This window comes from Chiloscyllium plagiosum, unplaced genomic scaffold, assembly GCF_037043375.1.
Source record: "Chiloscyllium plagiosum isolate Xiang-an unplaced genomic scaffold, Cpla_swu_hap1 HiC_scaffold_8, whole genome shotgun sequence".
Lineage (NCBI taxonomy): Eukaryota > Metazoa > Chordata > Chondrichthyes > Orectolobiformes > Hemiscylliidae > Chiloscyllium > Chiloscyllium plagiosum.
In genome coordinates, this window is record NW_028270146.1 from 45,849,287 (window position 1) to 45,870,015 (window position 20,729).

Genomic DNA, 20,729 nt, shown 5'->3' on the forward strand with positions numbered 1-20,729 from the left:
TTAATATCTAATACAAAACCTTCCCGAGCACTTAAAAACAGAAACAATTTATTTTCAAAGTCAACCTACAGCACTTACAATTTCAACCGCACAGAGGAGTTTCACCTGGAGTCACACCTTTTCCACCCGAATATAGTTACCAGTGTTTGAGAATTTCAAAAACACTCCAACATTTGCAGCAAAGTGGATAAGCTAAGTAAGATCAGGATTAAGTTGCACAGGAAACTATAATCTCCATTAGTGTTCTACACACAAATTCTTACTATAGGTATGTCCTGTTTACATTTTCTTACAGATTATTTAATGAAAAACAGCTTCTCATGTTAGATTTAAAGTAGGAGAATCACAATGCTCTGCAAATCACTTTCTAACAAGTGCTTGCTTCAGGACCACAACTTTATTGTTGGCCTTTATCTAGTACATGGGATGTACATATTAACAGGTGTTAATAAAAGGTCAGTGCCTGCACAATACATCTACTAATGGAACCGAGCATTGCTTTTTTTTTGCATAACACAACTGAAAACAGGCTCTAATAGAAATTACATTAGACTTTAGCATCCGGCAGTACATTTCAAAAAATAAACAGTGTGACTAAAACGGTTTTAAGTTGATTAACACCATTGAATCACGGTACTATAATTTTTATACTACATGATTTCATTACAGTATACAATACAATTATACAAAATGAGTTAACATCAAAGAATACAACCAAATTAAGATTGCAAACAAAAAAATCTCAAAACTTTATACAGGAAATAACTCTGAAATATGCATGTAGTACAGTTACTGCCAACTCTATGATTCTGAAGAAACTATTGCAAGCAAAAAATTCAAATTTCAAAAAAATCACATAGCATCTGCATTACTAGCATATCCAAATGAGTGTACAATATGCACACCTGGAAAATACAAAATTAAAAATGTGAATTGCTCTAAGCACTGGGAGAGAGTGTCTCATATATATATATATACGAATGCTGAAGTAAGTCCAATTTTTAGCACTGTCAGGTAGACGTTTGATAAATGCAAGTTCATCAGGGCATCTTCTCCCCCCCGAGTAAATGTGTTGGTTAGAAAACACCTAGGTGTTATTGAAACAGGAAAACAGGACAAAAACAGGAAGAGCATCCTAGCATCATCATCTCCAACTTTTTGACTACTTTATCAAAACAAGTCTTTTTTTTATTATGCAAGAGTTATTTAAAATTCTTCTCTAGAAATATACAAAGGGAAGGTCAACATTATGCCCAAATATGGTCATATAATGCCCTGTTAAGGACAAGGTTCTTCCCTCCTGGAGAAATCTATTGGTTGTTTTTGGCCTTGGCATGTGTTAAGATGTGAGACTTCAGATTAGTTGACTGGGCAAACTTCTTGTTACATCCATCAAAAGGACAAACATAGGGCCTGTCTCCAGTATGGATTCGCACATGAGTGCGTAAATTGAAGTCCAGTGAGAAGCGCTTTCCACATCCTTCAAACGTACACTGGTTCAAAAGAAAACAAAAAAAATTACATTTTACTGGCAGAAAGAGATTCGCATGGTTTCTATTAAAACAAAAGAAAACACACAGAACATAAATTAAAAATAAATTATACCTCAGGCTTAAATTTGACAGACTAGGAAGAAACAGGATAGGTATGGATTACTGTTTCATGGGTTGAACACCCTAAATGGAAAATTCTCTATTTTATGTTACAAATGCTTGTAGAATACCTTATAACTGTACAGCCATTTCAAATCCTCTGAGATTTGATGCCCAAGTCAGAGTGTTGCACAAGCAGATTGTAAGTTCCACCATACGCATTTGCACATACTAACAAATTAATTGAAAGTGGGCAAGTCAATGTCACAGGACCTTTGCTGAGCAGAGACACTGGGCTCATCGATCTTTGACAGGCCCATGTCCAGGTCTCTTGATGTGACAAAATGATCTTCAAATACACAGCATTATCCAACATTCAATTTAAAATTTCTGACATACTGAGGTAATGACATTTTCAGCTTAATATTGTTACTACGTGGGGAAAAAGATATCTAAAAGTAGAAAAAGTGCCCTTGCTACACAAAGTCCATCAAGCCAGTAGTTGTGACAGAGGAGAACTTTTTTAGCATGATCTACAGTTAAGTCACTAGAATTGAACTGGATTTATATTGAAAAAAGTTTAAAATGATATTTATTCATTCATGTCCTGGCTGGACTAACATTTGTTGCTCATCTGTTCGATAAGATGACGGTGAGCTGCCTTCTTAAACCATTGCAATTTATTTGCCATATGTACATCAACAATACTGTGAGGGAATAATTTCCTGGTTTGGAATTAGTGATACTGAAGGAACACAGACATACTTTCAAGTCACTGAGTGGCTTGGAGGGAAACTTGCTGGTGGTAGTGCTCCATACATCTTGTCCTTTTAGATTGCGATGGTAATGAACTTGAAAAATGCTGTAAAGGAACCTTGATGAATTTCTGTGGTACATCTTGCAGACTGCATACAATGCTACCACTGAACGTCGGTTGTACAGGGACAGTGGATCGTGTCAAGCTTCATAAGTGCTGTTAGAACTGCACTCATCCAAGCAAGTGGGAAATATCTCATCATGCTCCTGACTTGTGCCTTGCAAATGCTGGATGGGCTTTGGCGAGTCAGCAACAGAGTTACTCACTGCAGACGTTTGAGCCTCGGCCCTGATCTTGTGGTCTCAATATTTATATGGTCTAGTTCAATTTCTGTCAACGTATTGATTTGCTAAATCAGTAAAACTTTCAGGAGCTTTCGCAGTGTAACAGAACAAATCATATGTTTGAACTTTTACTTGTTTGAAATCTTCAGGTTGTTCAAATACAGAGGCAATGTTGAATTGCTTACTTTTGTAATTATCAGGAATAACATCTCTTCACAATTTCTAAACACTATATCCACCAATGCATAAAATTCTATACTGACAATTAAATTATCAGTTAGAAGAAAGCTGACAATAGTTAAGAGGTTTTACCTGGAATGGTTTTTCACCAGTATGAACAAGCTGATGTCGCTTCAGTTTTGAACTCTCCACAAAAGCTTTTCCGCACTCAGCACAAACATGTACTCGGGGGCCGTGGGTATGCAAATGCTTTCTCATGGCAGAGTTATCTCTAAACATTTTCGTGCAACCCTGAAAATTTAACATATTTGTTAACTGTTGGTAATAAGCTACAACAAATTAAACCAAGATACCAAAGTACTAAGACTATGGAGATCAGTTTTCCAATAAGCTGATAATACTCATGCTATTTCTCAAGTGAACTGAATTTTCTCCTATTATATATTTACCACATACAATATTGCAAGCAAGTCTTAACAGCTGGATTGTCCACCCGAAATTCTAAAACTGATTAGTTGTGTAGAACTGTACATTCGTGCTAGGGGTAAAATTATTCAACAAATGTAGAACCAAAATACTGGTCAATGTGATGCATAAAAACATCACAATAAGAAGGTGTGTCCATGATAAATAATAATCATTTACCAGCAAGATAACTTTACAATATCTAAATTATTACATTCAAGGTATAGTGCAAGGATAAATCTTCTAAAACTGAATTAAATGGAGTTGAGTAAAGGAACAAATTACAAAATGATCCAAGTTGGCCATAAAAACATTATGATCCAGCCCTCCTTGCTTTTACTTGTAACTTGTGTCCTGCAAAGCTACAATGACAGAAGGCAGTGTTTCTAGACAACAGAAAAAGCACCGGCTGATAGAAATTTCAAACAACTTGCATTCAACAGTCACCTAATTTTTTTAAAAAAAGTGATTCATGCACCATCTCTTCTGCCTCCAGATCACACTAAGACAGTGCTGCTCCTTGCTGATAAAAGATCATAGTTTGCTGAATCAGAATTATTGAAATTTGTAACACGCTATGGGAAAACTACGACCTTGCAGACATTCAATGGTCCAGCACCTATCAGGCTCAATTTAAATTATCTATTCTCTTCAAGTTTGTTCCAGGAAGCAGTCATTTATCCTAGTATAGAGGGGTATGAGTCCAGGAGGAAAGTTTACAAAAGGTAAGCAATGCTGTGAATGGCACAAAGATTTTAACAGATGTTTAATACACGGGCCAGTTGAATATACTTGTAATTTGCTCGATGCTCCATAATAATGCAAAATCAACTGTGTAGGCCTACTGCAATCAAGTCTTTCACCAGAGGTTCATTTTCAAAGATTGGACGCAAACATTATAAACTGTTTTTACCCCCAAATGTAATATTAGTTTAATTTACATCAAATAACTGACTCGTCAGTAACTTGATTCAAATTACATCCTTAATAATGATACTCATTCAAGTCCATTCCATTTTTTAAACTCCATTTTTCATGGGATTTGGGCATCACTGGCAAGGTGAGCATTTACCACCTATCCATAATTCCCCTTAAGCTTAATGGTTTGCTCGGTGGTTTCAGAAAGCACAATAGTCATACATTGCTGGGTCAGGAATCATACAAATGTTACACCAGGTAAGAATGACCAATTTCTCTCTTTCAAAAAAAGGACATTAATGAATAGTTTTAATTTAACAATAATTATACTTTCACGATCATCATTACTGAGGTTAGCTTTGTACCCCAGATTTATTTACTGAGTTCATATTCTATCAGCTGCCAAAGTGGGATTTGAATCAGTGTTCCTATATCATTAGCCTAAACTTTTAGGTTATAACATTACTACTATGGCATCATCTCCTCTCAACTTCTCCCCAAAATATATTTTTTTAAATATCTGAGGCAGATTAAGCCAATATTAATTCTTAGATACTGTACTGCAATACTATCACTCCACTCTGGCTGCGAATAGTAAACAGAATTTCTCAAACCAAGAAAAACATGTAAAATACTGTACTCAAATTCTTCAGACTTGATACAAATTAAATGCTTTTGTTTCATTTTTGTAATAATTCCAAAGTACTGCCTTCTTTTTAATTAACTGGCACCTATAGGACTAGGAGTGTGCCAGTTGATTAAATGTTCTAGACAATCAAGAGATGCACATAATCAATGTAAAAAGACATGCTAAGTAATGGAAACGTAATACATCACTGTTATAGTTTATTTATAGCATGAATCACAAATAAAATGCAACCATGCCTTAAATAAAAGTTACTGGCAGAGATCTTTCTCACATGTACTCTCAAATGACTACCCAGACCCTGTGGTAGATCACAGTATTTGAGAAGTTGACTCAAAATTGAATCAACTGTTGATATTTTGTGTGAATATTCAATTGAATTACAAGTATATTTACATTGAGGTAATTAAACTTTAAAAACTATAATAACTGGAGACTATAATAACTATAATACTGTAAACTTCACGGTATGAGAATTATAATTTGTCAGTTTATCAAGAGTGCCGGCTAAAACAAAGAATGCTTATAGTAACAAAAATTATGACCCAGATTTGCTTCATTTCAGCACTCTTCCTACTGAATCAGATAGTTGTGCTTTCACATCTCACTTCAGAGACCCGTGGCCATAATCCAAGCTCACGTTAGTGCTAGACTTACAGGTGTCAATGTATCAGTGCCCTATCCGACCTCTCATTTGGGCCTAAAATAGGCTACTTTTAAAAGAAAACCAGGATGACCTGCAAAGTTCCAATAGGATGAATAGATGCGTTGACAATGCAAATTCTTCTTTATGGCAACACAAGCTTCTATTACTTTTAACAGGTAAGGTGGCTCAGTGGTTAACACTGCTGCCTCACTGCTGTCGCCCCAGGCTCGAATCCAGCCTTGGGCGACTGTGTGGAGTTTGCATGTTCTCCAAGTGTCTGTGTGCTCTGGTTTCCTCCCACAGTCCAAAGATGTGCAGGTCAGGTGAATTGGCTGTGCTAAATTGCCCATAGTGTTAGGTTCATTAGTCAGAGGGAAATGGGACTGCGTGGGTTGCTCTTCAGAGGGCCGGTGTGGGCTTGTTGGGCCGAAGGGCCTATTTCCACACTGTAGGGAATCTAATCTAATCTAAAAAAAAGGTATAACTGTAATACCATCTACGTTGGTAGTGCTGTGGCACAAAATTAAAGGTCTGTCCTTGAGACTGACCAACTAAAAATTTGCATTTTTAAAAAATAATAGCAATTATTACATAAACATAAAATATACATCTATTACTCCACATGATATTTTATTAAAAGATACAAAACAAAATCTTCGAAAGTAAGAGAAAATCAGCTTCTCAAATCTCTTTGCATAACTAATCTTTCAGTCCTGGTATCAAGTCAGTGAAGCTACACTAACTTTTCCATTGATTTTAGATCCTTCCAATCAATGGAACCTTTCTAAACCAATCTCAAGATTGTTCAGTAGATTACACATTTATGTTGGTTCAAAAAAGTACCTTTGTACAAAATGCAGCAAGGACAGGTTGGCAACCTTACTTCAAAATTAATCCTTTACTAAAATTATACCACAATTTAAAAAAATATATATTCGGGTTTTGTTTTGATTTTTCTTTCTAGAGACCAGTTTACACTGGCCTTATTTTTTAATAGCTGTGGTTGAGCATACAAAGATACCTTTTAAAATTGTTCTCATTTTATTTTATCTATTTGTACTGATAACATACATTACTTCACATTTTCTCTCATTTTAAACTGCAACAGTTTAGCTGTTGGCCTGCTTGTATCCTGTCACAAACCTCAATTTGGTTTCATCAGTATTACTGCCAGAATTCATAACTCCAGACCATTTACAAAAAAGAAACACAAACCTTTTGGAACAGCAATCACACCTTCTTAATTCAAATTTTTTTTTAGCCTTACTACTGAACTAGCATTTCTGTAATTGTTTGTCTTTTGCTCATGTGTCAAACCCTTATTACTTTTCATGTGAACTTGATTTCCCTGCCATACACAAATTACATTCACTTGAGCAAAATCAAAACAACAATTTCAGTAACATCTAAAACACTCAAAGGTTCTAATCACTGAACATTCTATCTCCATGAAACTGATCTGACTATTGAAAAATCAAACAAATTGATTCAAAACAAATGAGTACATATCTAGGATAATTAATTAAGTAATGCAGTGCTGAAATTAATGCAATTGAAAAGAATAAAAGTTAAGAATCTGATATTTCAGATTTTCCTATCCCAATATTTTTATAACAATCATTGCCAGAGTTTCAAGCAAGAAAACTAGGCTACTGAACACACTTTCCTGTACAATTAGAGTACCTCAAGAATCCAAAGAAACACTAGAAAATCAGAAGGCAGAATGATTTAACAGAAGTTATAATTCCTAGATTTCAAACACTATACAAATGTGTTAGAGAAAACATAACCAAGTTTAAACATCATCCGAGAGGCATCTTAGCACATATTTCAGTGATTACGATCCAAAAAAAAAACCTGAAAGCTAACACACTTGCCCTGGTTTAACTAAATTTCCAATAGAATACAAGTTAAAACATTTTTTTGATAGAACAGTGTAAAGCAAAACAAGATCAGCCTGCAATTTAATACTGCACCATTCAGATTCAACTCAGTTTTATCAAAGATCTCTGTCCAGAATTAAAAATAAACAACTTCAAACTGGCAAAATATGTTGGCTATCAATCTGGACAACTATGATAATTGAGATGTCTGGCTAACTCAAATTACTCTGCTCATACTGAACCACAGAAATCAGCTATGCATCAAACAACGTACGAATCCCTGCAAAGATCTATTAATTAGCCAGCGGATCATAGTTTCATAATCTTTTCACACATATTCAAAATTCCTATTTGTACAGTTTAAACAGCAAATGAGGACATCGATCAGGAAAAGCAAGATGTTCTTGCTCATAGTGCCTAAGTAACTCTTCTGCAGATATTGCAGAATGAGCTGTTTCCAAATTTAGTACAGGTCACTCATGAAGAGACCTGTCTCCAGGAACATCAGGTAGAGTGTCAATGGGGTTAGCCTATACTTATCTCATTTCACATTAGGGGTCAATTAAATGCGGTTCCTCTTCCAAAAAATCGCGTGTAAAAAAACTTCAATCTCCAATATTGCATGTGTCACCTATGGCTATGGCTCAGTACAGCTACTTCAGTCAGAAGATTTTATGCTTTAATCTCACTTTAGGGACTTTAGCCGAAGATGGGATGTACACGTATTTAGAAAGGCAAGGACTGATTAGGGATAGTCAACATGGCTTTGTGCATGGGAAATCATGGCTCACAAACTTGATTGAGTTTTTTTGAAGTAGTAACAAAGGATTGATGAGGGCAGAGTGGTAGATGTGATCTATATGGACTTTAGTAAGGCGTTTGTCAAGGTTCCCCATGGGAGACTGGTGAGCAAGGTTAGATCTCATGGAATACAGGGAGAACTTGCCATTTGGATACAGAACTGGCTGAAAGCTGGAAGGCAGAGGGTGGTGGTGGAGGATTGTCTTTCAAACTGGAGGCCTGTGAACCAGTGGAGTGCCAAAAGGATCAGTAATGGGTCCTCTACTTTTTGTCATTTACATAAATGATTTGGAGGCGAGCATGAGAGGTAGTAAGTTTGCAGATGATACCAAAATTGGAGGTGTAGTGGACAACGAAGAAGGTTACCTCAGATTACAACAGGGCCAATGGGCCGAGAATTGGCAGATGGAGCTTAATTCAGATAAATGCAAGGTGCTGCATTTTGGGAAACAAATCTTAGCAGGACTTATACACTTAATGGTAAAGTCCTAGAGAGTGTTGCTGAACAGAGAGACCTTGAAGTGCAGGTTCATAGCTCCTTGAAAGTGAAGTCGCAGGTAAATAGGATAGTGAAGGCGGCGTTTGGTATGCTTTCCTTTATTGGTCAGAGTATTGAGTACAGGAGTTGGGACGTCATGTTGCTATAGTACAGGACACTGGTTAGGCCACTGTTACCAGGATTGGAGGATTTGAGCTATGGGGAGAGGCTGAATGGGCTGGGGCTGTTTTCCCTGGAGTGTCGGAGGCTGAGGGATTACCTTATAGAGGTTTACAAAATTATGAGGGGTATGGATAGGATAAATAGACAAAGTCTTTTCCCAAGGGGTCGGGGAGTCCAGAACTAGAGGGCATAGGTTTAGGGTGAGAGGGGAAAGATATAAAATGGACCTAAGGGGCAATGCTTTCACACAGAGGGTGGTTCATGTATGGAATGGGCTGCCAAAGGAAGTGGTGGAGGCTGGTACAATTGCAAATTTAAGAGGCATTTGGATGGGCAAATGAATAGGAAGGGTTTGGAGGGATATGGGCAGTGTGCTGGCAGGTGGGACTAGATTGGGTTGGGATATCTGGCCGGCATGGATGGGTTGGACCGAAGGGTCTGTTTCCATGCTGTACATCTCTATGACTCTATCTAGGCCAACAATCCAGTGCAGCACTTTGTAAGCACAAACTATTGGAAGTGAGATCTTTTGGACAAGGTATTACACTGATGCTATGCATCCATTCGAATGGATGTAAAAATTAGGCTGTAGTTCATCTCAAAATGTGGCAGCAGACGGGATTTAAGGATGGTGTGTTGCTTTCCTGGTGCTAGAGTGAAAGACATCGCGGACAGAGTGCAGGAAATCCGCAAGGATGAGGGTGAAGAGCCACAGGTGGTGGTACATGTCGGCACAAATGATGTCGGGAAGAAGAGGAGGAACATACTACAGCGAGACTTCGGAGAACTAGGAAGAAGGCTGAAAAGCAGGACGTCCAAGGTGGTTATCTCCGGTTTGCTTCCAGTTCCTCGGGCTAGTGTGGCCAGAAACAGGGAGATAATGGACTTGAACGTGTGGTTGGGGAACTGTGCAGGAAGCAAGGATTCAAGTTCTTGGATCACTGGGGTATATTTTGTGGTAAACATAAATTCTACAAGAGAGACGGCTTGCACCTTAATAGGTTAGGGACCAGTATTCTGGCAGGCAGGTTTTCCACTGCAACACCGCTACATTTAAACTAAGTAGCGGGGGGGGGGGGGGGGGGGACAAGCTGGATGGTTAAAAAGGAAATTGAAGGGAAAGTTAGAACAACAGAAGTCAAGAAAGACAACTGTATTAATGAGGCAGAAAACTCGGAAAGGCATCATGCTGTAAGGTTGAGTGAAATAAGGGTTGATGGGAAGGGTGAGAGCAGTAACAAATTAAAAATACTATACATGAATGCACGAAGCATTAGACATAAGATGGATGAGCTTGAGGCTCTTTTGGAAATTGGCAGATACGATATTGTGGGGATAACTGAGACGTGGCTTCAAGTGGACAGGGCCTGGGAAATGAATATTCAAGGTTACACGTGTTATCGTAAGGACAGACTGAGTGGGGTGGCCTTGTTAGTAAGGGATGATATTCAGTCCCTTGCGTGGGGGGACCTAGAGTCAGGAGATGTAGAGTCAGTGTGGATAGAGCTTCGAAATACCAAGGGTAAAAAGACCCTCTTGGGAGTCATCTACAGGCCCCCAAACAGTAGTCTGGATGTCGGATGCAAGTTAAATCAGGAGCTGAAATTGGCCTGTCGCAAAGATGTTACTACAGTTGTTATGGGGGATTTTAACATGGAGGTAGACTGGGAGAATCAGGATGATATTGGGCCTCAAGAAAGAGACTTTGTGGAGTGCCTCAGAGATGGATTCTTAGAGCAGCTGGTGCTGGAGCCGACCAGGGAGAAGGCAATTCTGGATCTGGTATTGTGTAACGAACCAGAATTGGTCAGAGACCTCGAAGTGAAGGAGCCATTGGGAAGTAGTGACCATAATACAATAAGCTTCAATCTGCAATTTGAGAGGGAGAGGGTACAGTCGGAAGTGACAGTACTTCTGTTGAATAAAGGGAATTATGGAGCTATGAGGGAGGAGCTGGCCAAAGTTCAATGGTGCAATACCTTAGCAGGGATGACCGTGGAGGAACAATGGCGGATATTTCTGTGTATAATGCAGAAGTTGCAGGATCAGTTCATTCCAAAAAGGAAGAAAGATCCCAGGAGGAGGCATGGGCAGCCGTGGCTGACGAGGGAAGTAAAGAAACATATAAAGTTAAAAGAGAAAAAATATAACATAGCTAAGATAAGTGGGAAAACTGAGGACTGGGAAGCTTTTAAAGAGCAACGGAGGATTACTAAGAAGGAAATACGCAGAGGAAAAATGAGGTACGAAGGTAAACTGGCCAAGAATATTGAGGAGGATAGTAAAAGCTTTTTAGGTATGTGCAAGGCAAAAAATGGTTAGGACAAAAATTGGGCCCTTGAAGACAGAAACGGGAATATATTACTAGGAACAAAGAAATGGCAGAGGAATTAAATGGGTACTTCAGATCTGTGTTCACTTGGGAAGACACAAGCAATCTCCCTGAAGTAACAGTGGCTGAAGGACCTGAACTTAAGGGAATTTATATTTGCCAGGATTTGGTGTTGGAGAAGCTGTTAGGTCTGAAGGTTGATAAGTCTCCGGGGCCTGATGGTCTGCATCCCAGGGGACTGAAGGAGGTGGCTCGGGAAATCGTGGATGCGTTGGTGATTATTTTCCAGAGTTCAATAGATTCGGGGTCGGTTCCTGAGGATTGGAGGGTGGCTAATGTTATACCACTTTTTAAAAAAGGTGGGCGAGAGAAAGCAGGTAATTATAGACCAGTTAGTCTGACCTCAGTGGTGGGAAAGATGCTGGAGTCTATTATAAAGGATGAAATTACTGCACATCTGGATAGTAGTAACAGGATAGGACAGAGTCAGCATGGATTTATGAAGGGGAAATCATGCTTGACTAATCTTCTTGAATTTTTTGAGGATGTAACTATGAAGTTGGACGAGGGAAATCCAGTAGATGTAGTGTACCTGGACTTTCAGAGAGCTTTTGATAAAGTCCCACACAGGAGGTTAGTGAGTAAAATTAGGGTGCATGGTATTGGGGACAAAGTACTAGATTGGATTGAAAATTGGTTGGCTAATAGGAAACAAAGGGTAGTGATAAACGGCTCCATTTCGGAATGGCAGGCAGTGACCAGTGGGGTACCGCAGGAATCCGTGCTTGGACCGCAGCTTTTTACAATATATGTTAATGATATAGAAGATGGTATCAGCAATAACATTAGCAAATTTGCTGATGATACAAAGCTGGGTGGCAGGGTGAAAAGTGATGAGGATGTTAGGAGATTACAGGATGACCTGGACAAGTTAGGTGAGTGGGCAGATGCATGGCAAATGCAGTTTAATGTGGATAAATGTATGGTTATCCACTTTGGTAGCAAGAACAGGAAGGCAGACTACTACCTCAATGGAATCAATTTATGTAAAGGGGCAGTACAGAGAGATCTGGGTGTTCTTGTACACCAGTCAATGAAGGCAAGCATGCAGGTACAGCAGGTAGTGAAGAAGGCTAATAGCATGCTGGCCTTCATAACAAGAGGAATTGAGTACAGAAGCAAAGAGGTGCTTCTGCAGCTGTACAGGGCCCTGGTAAGACCACACCTGGAGTACTGTGTGCAGTTCTGGTCTCCAAATTTGAGAAAAGACATTCTGGCTATTGAGGGAGTGCAGCGTAGATTCACGAGGTCAATTCCTGGAATGGCAGGATTACCGTACACTGAAAGACTGAAGCGACTGGGCTTGTATACCCTTGAGTTTCGAAGATTGAGAGGGGATCTGATTGAGACGTATAAGATTATGAAAGGATTGGACACTCTGGCAGTAGGAAACATATTTCCACTGATGGGTGAGTGCCAAACCAGAAGACACAGCTTAAAAATACGGGGTAGACCATTTAGGACAGAGCTCAGGAGAAACTTCTTCATCCAGAGAGTGGTGGCTGTGTGGAATGCTCTGCCACAGGGGCAGTGGAGGCCCACTCTCTGGATTCATTTAAGAAGGAGTTGGATAGAGCTCTCAAAGATAGTGGAATCAAGGGTTATGGATATAAGGCAGGAACAGGATACTGATTAGGAATGATCAGCCATGATTATATTGAATGGCGGTGCAGGCTCGAAGGCCTACTCCTGCACCTATTGTCTATTGTCTAAAATCAATTATGAAGAAACTGACTTAAGATCTGAACATTACTTGGGACACAAAGGTGGAGAAATTTTCTAACAAATAGAATTTGAAGTATGAATGAAAACAAAAGTTTAGCCTTCTCATTATTTCACTGGAAAGAAATTTCTGCTCATCCAGCATTGCATTTCAGATAAGCATTTCACTGGAACAGTCAAGAGGTGGGTGTGAGGTAAAGCTGCTGGGATCAGTCTCCATTTGAAAACCTGTACTTGAGGATATCCTAGGACAGCATGCAGATGAAAGGGAAAAAAGGTCAAGGATGCGTGCATGGCCAATAGATTTTAGTGCAGAAGTATGAAGAAAATCCATTTTAAAGAGATTCATTAGCTATGATTACAGATAACAATGGAGTCACAGGAGAATAATTAGTGGAGTTGTGACAAAGGAGAATGGTGTGGTCAACTGTGTCAGACTATAAGTCAAGAAGAATAAGGAAAGAGGATTTACCTTTGTCTCAACTACACAGGATGGAAATTTTGGACTTTATGAAGTGCCATTTCAGGTCCGTGGCAGAGGTTGAAACCCGAGTCATGGACTTCCCAGCAAAGAGAACAGATTTACGAGATGATAAATTGGTCAAGAATTTTGAAGAGGGATGGGAGGTTGGAGATGGGTAGTTAGTTTGCAAGGACAGAGAGGTCAAGGGTTGGCTTTTGAGGAGGAAGACAAACACTGTAGAGAAGACAGGGACAATACCTAAAGGGAGAGACCATTTATAATTTTGGTTGAACAAAATGAAGTTTGTAAAATATTCCTGAACAAGTTGATAGTCAACATTCCAATATTTTAGAATGAAGTGCAATAGCTATGAATAGCAGATCAGAAAGGCTCCAAAAAGAAATGAAATCACATATCTAAATCAAAGCCTGTCAAAATGAAATTAGCTGAACTTGTTGAAAACTCAACTTCATACCATCCGGTACTTATTCCGATTGCTGTCCTGCTGAGAAAACCTATATGTGGAACTAATGGCCCAAGTAGCATGTACCTGTATTGTATCATCTTATGGTACAGTATTGTGTGTATTTAGCTTAGCATTTTTAATAAATTAGACATTTAATTAATGGCTTTCTAGCTAAATCTCAGAGGTTTCCCAATCAGACATCTGGCATAAATGAAGAACAGAACCCAAGATGCAAGTAAACAATATCATAAATGCCAAGCAAAAGAAGTACACACCATAACTTGGGTGCCAAATACTTTGTATGACCTGCTTCAATAGTAACTTTTGTTTACAAAAACTCTACCAGTAAAACAGCAACCAATGCCTGCAAACAACAAATTACGAATCCAATTACATCTCTTACAATCCATCAACACCAAGAGTCTAATTAATTTATAATACTACCCAATTCATATACTCACTTTGTGAGGACATGCTATGGTTCTAGGTGCATCATCTTCTTTCTGCTTTCTTGGCTTCATCCTATGTAGAATGTGGAAACAAGTATCAAGACACACAGGAAATTAACATTAAACATTCATGAAACCCATTTTACAAATTTTGAGCATTTTATAAATCCATCAACCACAATTCACCTTGTTTTGCAAAGTACATGCCAAAATTTACAATATTGCCTGGAAGGAAAATGTTGAAAGAGCTATCATTAAATACTCTAAAGGAAGTACTTGCCCTGAATGATCAGGACCTTACCAAATACCCACCACAAAAAAGGATCGCAAGAACTTCAGTTAATTAAATGATGTGGGGATGCCGATGTTGGACTGGGGTGGACAGAGCAAGAAGTCACAAGACACTAGGTTACAGTCAAACAGGTTTATTTTTAAATCAAGTTTTCAAAGCACTGCTCCTTTGTCAGGTAAAGCAGAACTTGGAACTTCATCTGACAAAAGAGCAGGCTCTGAAAGTTTACGATTTGTAATAAACCAGTCAGTCTACAACCTGGTGACGTGTGACTTCTGACAAAGTTCTTTACACGATTTAATGTTCAGCAAAACAAAGTGACAAATAGGTAGAAAAAATATTTTTCATAGTACAGTTCTTCTTCAAGGAGGCTTGAAAATAAATAAATACAACATGGGTGTACAGTACCTTTAAGAGAGTTAAAAGCTAGTAGTGACAGCACCAAGTGTTCGCAATAAGATACAATGTAACATTTGATTCAGAACAGCTAGCACTAGCTGAGTTGCTATGAGACAAAAACAAATTCGAATTCGGCCAATCTATTTAGATTATACCCCAAAAATAACAAATTCCAATTAAGTTTGAATTTAGTATATTGACTATCTTAAAAGCCAATGACACAATCTGATGCTGTGGTGGTATACGACTAGAGAAAATTGAACAGTTTAGAAGAGTACTGTCATGCTAAGCATGTAAAGACTGCCTAAAACATAGCTCTCTTAAAGGTACCTTTATCGATCAGTAACCTATGAAGCGGAATCCCCAAGAAAAGAAGACAGGAATAAAGAAAAGAACTGAAAGCGGTCTGATTTTGAGATAAGGAGTTTCGTTTTGTAAATCTTGCTTGGGAGTTTTACCAGACTAGTATTGTAGAAGGGGAAGGTAAAAGGTTAGAGGAAGGAGTTGTAAATAGTTGTTAGCTAATTATTCTCTGTTATACTTTAGGAAATAAAGTTGATAATTTTTACTTTAAATAGTTCTTTACCTCTCAAATTTTCTTAGATTACTACACGGGATAAATCTTTTCTGTGGAGCTCGTTTTAAATTTTGCAGGAAGTTTTACCCCGTGTCGTAATAGTTTGGGGGCTTGTCGTTGGGATTTGAACTGGTTTAAACAGATTTGAATAGATTTGGGGGTACGAGAATTCCAGTAGACTTAAACACCTGCAGTTTAGTGTCCTAGATCTTTAAATAAAAAGAAAGTGAGAGAGGGGGATCCAAGATGGCAGCAACCCAGCAAGTCTGAGTCTACAGTGCTCCTCCCAAGACTTGGGCAAAGTGGGTCACCTGCCCCCACCACACTCACCAAATCATTTAAAATAATTTTTACTTAATGTAATTAGTTGGTCAGTATTGAATTTAAACAATTTAATCTCCAATAAAAATGACTAAAGGAAAGGGAGTCCGCAGCTCTCAGCAAGCAGGAACCCCTCCCCCACCCTCTCCAGCTGCACTGAGGCGTCCGCAGCCACCCTGGGGGACTTACCTACGGTGGCGAGCCTTGTGGAAATAATCTCCAAACTCGATGCGAAGATTGATGCTTTCATTGAAGAATCCCGAAGCTGATGGGACTCACTCTTGGCCGCGCTGCAAAAGCACGACCGAGACATCAAGGAAATTGAGCACCGCGTCGGAGGGGCGGAGCTAAAGGCCGCAACCTCCGAAAACTACAGCATAATCGGCCGTGCATTTGGGTCCGGACTCTCGAACAGCGAGTCCGGACCTTAGAGAATCACATCGACGACCTCGAGCGTTTGCTGGGCCTTCCCGAACGGGAAGAGGAAGGTCAGCTTATAGTGTTCCTTGAACAGTGGCTTCCACAGCTTTTAAATCTGGAGGCTGGATCAGGCCAGGTAAGGGTGGAATGGGCCTACCGGGTTGCAATACGCGGGCCCGGCTCGAACCAGCGCCCCCGCCCGGTTCTGTTCCGGCTGCAGAGCTACAAGGAGAGGCAGATACTCTTAGAAGCCTCCAGAAATCTTGGTAAAGATCCCCAAGCCATGATCTATAAAGATTCCAAGATCATGTTATTCCAGGACTTTTCCCCAGCTCTGGTCCGAAAGAGGAAGGCGTTTGATGAAGCGAAGTGTTTAAGGAACTTAAATATTCAGTACTCCTTGCGTTATCCAGCAACACTACGCTTTAACCATGAAGGGTCCGTGTATAACTTCGGATCGCCGGAATAGGCCAAGGAATTTTTGGACTCTGAGATAAATTGTAAGAGTTAATAGATGTTGGTTTGCTTTCCCCCCACTCCAGTTTACATCCCCCCTTTCTTTAAAAATATTAATCCCTTTTTTTTAAAACCCACTAATCATCATCTTGGGGGGTGGGGAGAGGGATTTATTTATTTGTTCTCTACTTAACGATTTTCTCTCTTTTTTTAAAATTCTATATATAGGCCTGGGGGGGTGCGGGGGTCTCATTAATGTTGGTGGGGGAGGCAGTTACCTTATCCTATTTTATCCCAGTCTTTCGGAGCAGGGTTGTTTTCCCTTGTTATTTTGTATTATTATATTTAATTATTACTTGTTGAGGCTGTAATTTTATAGTTATATATGTTTATACATGGTATTAACATTACCAAATATATCCAGGTGTTGGTGTGGGTGGGAGGTAGGGTGCTCACTGTTAACTCTAGCCAGACAATATATTCTGATTAAAGCCCTTATAAATGGAGAGGAATATGGGATTTTAAATTTGTATTGCCCCCCCGGCACATCCTTTTAAATTTATAACGGAAGCTTTCTCAAAATTGATGGCTCTCTGTGCTCGTCATACAATTATAGGGGGAGACTTTAATTGTATTATGGATCCAGAAATAGATAGGATTCCCAAGAGTACTGCAGGAGTATCTCCCAGATCTAGACAACTGGTGGATTTGAACAAAGAATTAGGACTAGAAGATGTATAGAGATGCCTTCATCCACAGGGCAGAGATTTTTCTTTTTACTCCAATCCACATAAATGTCATACCAGAATCGATGTTTTTTGCCCCCTCGATTTTTAAAAATTCCTTATCATCCTGTAAAATAGGCAATTTCCGATCACGCTGCTGTATATATGGAAATCAAGGCGAGGAACAATAAGACATCCCCCCGGCATTGGCGTACGGACCCCTTCCTGATGAAAGATAGTAAATTTGTAAAGTACTTCTCTCAAGAATTTAAAACTTTTTTAGAAATTAATTCAGGTACGGCTAGCAACCCAATGATGTGGGAGACCATCAAAGCTTACGTGCGAGGTTTGATCATCTCATACTCAGCGAACCAGAAAAAAATTAAAGGGAGAACAACAGCGTCTGCTCGAAGCTCGCTTAAAAGCAGCTGAAACAGCATACGCTGACAGACCTTCTATTATCAAATTGCAAAGGATTACGGCCCTTAGGACAGCTCTAAACACCACGCTTACCCAAACGGCTAAGAGGGAAATATTATTTGCAAAACAAAGGTTATATGAATTTGGCAATAAACCTAGTAGATACTTTGCATTTCTTGCAAAGAAAAAAGAAGGCCCCTCAAACTACCACGTCTATCAAGGAAAGTACGGGTATTTTGACTCACGATCATAAAAGGATTAATGCAATCTTTAGAAAATTTTATTCTGATTTATATAAATCACAGGATTGTGAAGACAGGACCAGGAGGATGCTGTCATTTTTTAAAAATCTGACCTTTCCAAACCTAACTCCGGAACAGGTATCGGTCTTGAATGTTCACCTAACAATCCAAGAAATACTTGACGCAATCAAGCAACTTCAGAGCGGTAAGGCACCTGGCCCAGATGGGTTTCAAGCTGAATTCTATAAAGAATTTACAGGAATATTGGCTGGTCCATTTATGGACATGTATAACTATTCATACAGTCAAGACTGTCTCCCGCCTTTGCTGAAAGAGGCGAATATCCCTCTTATCCTTAAAAAAAGGAAAAAGGACCCAGAAGATTGCGCATCATACAGACCAATATCCTTGCTCAATGAAGATTTTAAAATCCTCTCTAAAACATTAGCATTGAGGCTAGAAAGGGTATTGCCACATATTATAAAGGAGGATAAGACGGGGTTTATTAAGGGTCATAGATTATCCAATAACGTTAGAAGGGTTTTGAATGTGATTCAAGCCTGCCATCAGGGAAAGATACCAGGAGTAGTAGTCTCATTAGACGCGGAAAAGGCATTCGACAGGGTTGAATGGTCATTTCTGTTTTACACATTGGAAAGGTGTTTACCAAATGGGTCTTAACACTGTATAGTGATCCCAAGGCAATTGTGATTACCAATGGATTTGGCTCAGATAGCTTCAGTGTGGATAGGGGCTGCCGTCAGGGATGTCCCCTCTCGCCATTGCTATTTACGGTAATAATTGAACCACTAGCAAAAGCTATACGGGCTGACCCTAATATAACAACCCCGAGGATTGGTAAAGGTAAACATAAAATTACCCTTTATGCTGATGATGTTCTTCTATTTCTCTGTAATCCTTTGATGTCTGTACCTCACTTAATCCAAGTTATTAATACATTTAGTGTATTTTCAGGCTACAAAATTAATTTCTCAAAATCGGAGGCTATGCCAATGGGTGGCCCTTGCTAGTATATCCCACTTATTGGACGGATCCCACTTTCCCTTTCGGTGGTCCCTGGAGGGTTTCTTATATTTAAGCATTTTTATTACCCCAGTATTTGGTCAGTTATACAAGGCTAACTTTGTGCATTTACTGGAAAGGATAAGTTAGGACCTCCAGCGATGGGGAGACCTTCCAATTTCCTGGCTAGGTAGAATAACACTAATTAAAATGAATGTCCTGCCCCATCTCCTGTATCCTATGAGAATGCTTCCGAGGCTGGCACTACGTAAATTATATGGCTGGTTGGGTTCCTTTATCTGGAATCATAGACAGCCCCTCATTAAGCTGAAGAAGCTACAGCTTCCACAGGCAAGGGGAGGACTGGATTTCCCAGATTTTAGGAAATATCAGTTAAGTTACATAGATGATTGGGTCTTGTCTGACCTGCAATCAATCTGGCTGGACATCGAGGCTTCTGAAGTAAAATGCCCACTTACTAACTTTTTATTTTCAGACAAGAGGAAAATCATTACGGACCACTGTAAAAACCCTATAATGCTAAACACAATTAAAGCTTGGAATATAATGCGGCAAAATGAGGGCAACTCACATAAAACATCCCTCTATGTTCCAATAGTGGGAGCATGGGGATTTCAACGAGGGTTTACAGATGCCACTTTCAAACTCTGGAGATCCAGGGATATCTCATGTTTAGGGGCTCTGTTTAAAGAAGGGGTCCTGATGTCTTTTGAACAGCTGCGTCAGAAATTTGGATTACCTAATGGAGACCTCATTCGATACTTTCAAATTCGAGATTACATACAGAAGACGACTACGTTATTAGATAGTCTTTATAAATCAGACAGAGAACGTAGAGTGCTATGGCCAATGGGGGTATCTTCCGTCAGTACTATTTATCATTTATTACATGAAGTAGTATCAGGAGATATGGACAATCTGCTTAAAACATGGGATCAGGATTTGGGACTAGAAATCTCTATAGAAATGTGGAATGACATTTGGGAAAACGCCAGAAGAATCACCATCTTCAACAGAACTCAGGCCATTCAGCTAAAGATACTTCATAGGGCCCATATAGCACCGGATCGATTGGCAAAAATTTAAGGCTGGAGCATCTCCAATGTGTCCCAAATGTAAAATTGAGGTGGGCACTCTTGTACATTGCCTATGGACCTGTCATAAGATCCGTAGATATTGGACTAAAGTAGCAAGTGCTCTGACAGAAATTTTAGGAACGGAAATTAAAGTGGACCCTGTATCTCTCCTTTTGGGCTTTTTGAACTTACCCTCCCTGGATATGCATGGGAAGAGATTATTTTCTATTCTCTCTTTCTGTGCAAGGAAAAATATTTTGATAAACTGGGTGGCTGAGGGCCCCCCCTGGCCTTTCAAATTGGCACAGATTAATAACGGAATGTATTCCCCTCTACTTCCTTTCCAAATATGGTGCACCAAAAGACCGCATT

At 39.4% G+C, this 20,729-nt stretch overlaps 1 protein-coding gene across 1 annotated transcript in view; it reads right to left on the reverse strand.

The window, feature by feature from the left end:
• Positions 1 to 382: 382 nt before the first annotated feature.
• Positions 383 to 20,729, reverse strand: part of yy1a (YY1 transcription factor a) — a 48,317-nt gene continuing 27,970 nt past the window's right edge. The window contains exons 3-5 of the mRNA XM_043697421.2: positions 14,398 to 14,458; positions 3,006 to 3,164; positions 383 to 1,493 (exon numbers count right to left, since the gene is read on the reverse strand). Of these exons, the coding sequence (XP_043553356.1) occupies positions 1,311 to 1,493; positions 3,006 to 3,164; positions 14,398 to 14,458 (403 nt within the window). The 3' untranslated portion in view covers positions 383 to 1,310. The remainder of the gene's footprint in view (positions 1,494 to 3,005; positions 3,165 to 14,397; positions 14,459 to 20,729) is intronic.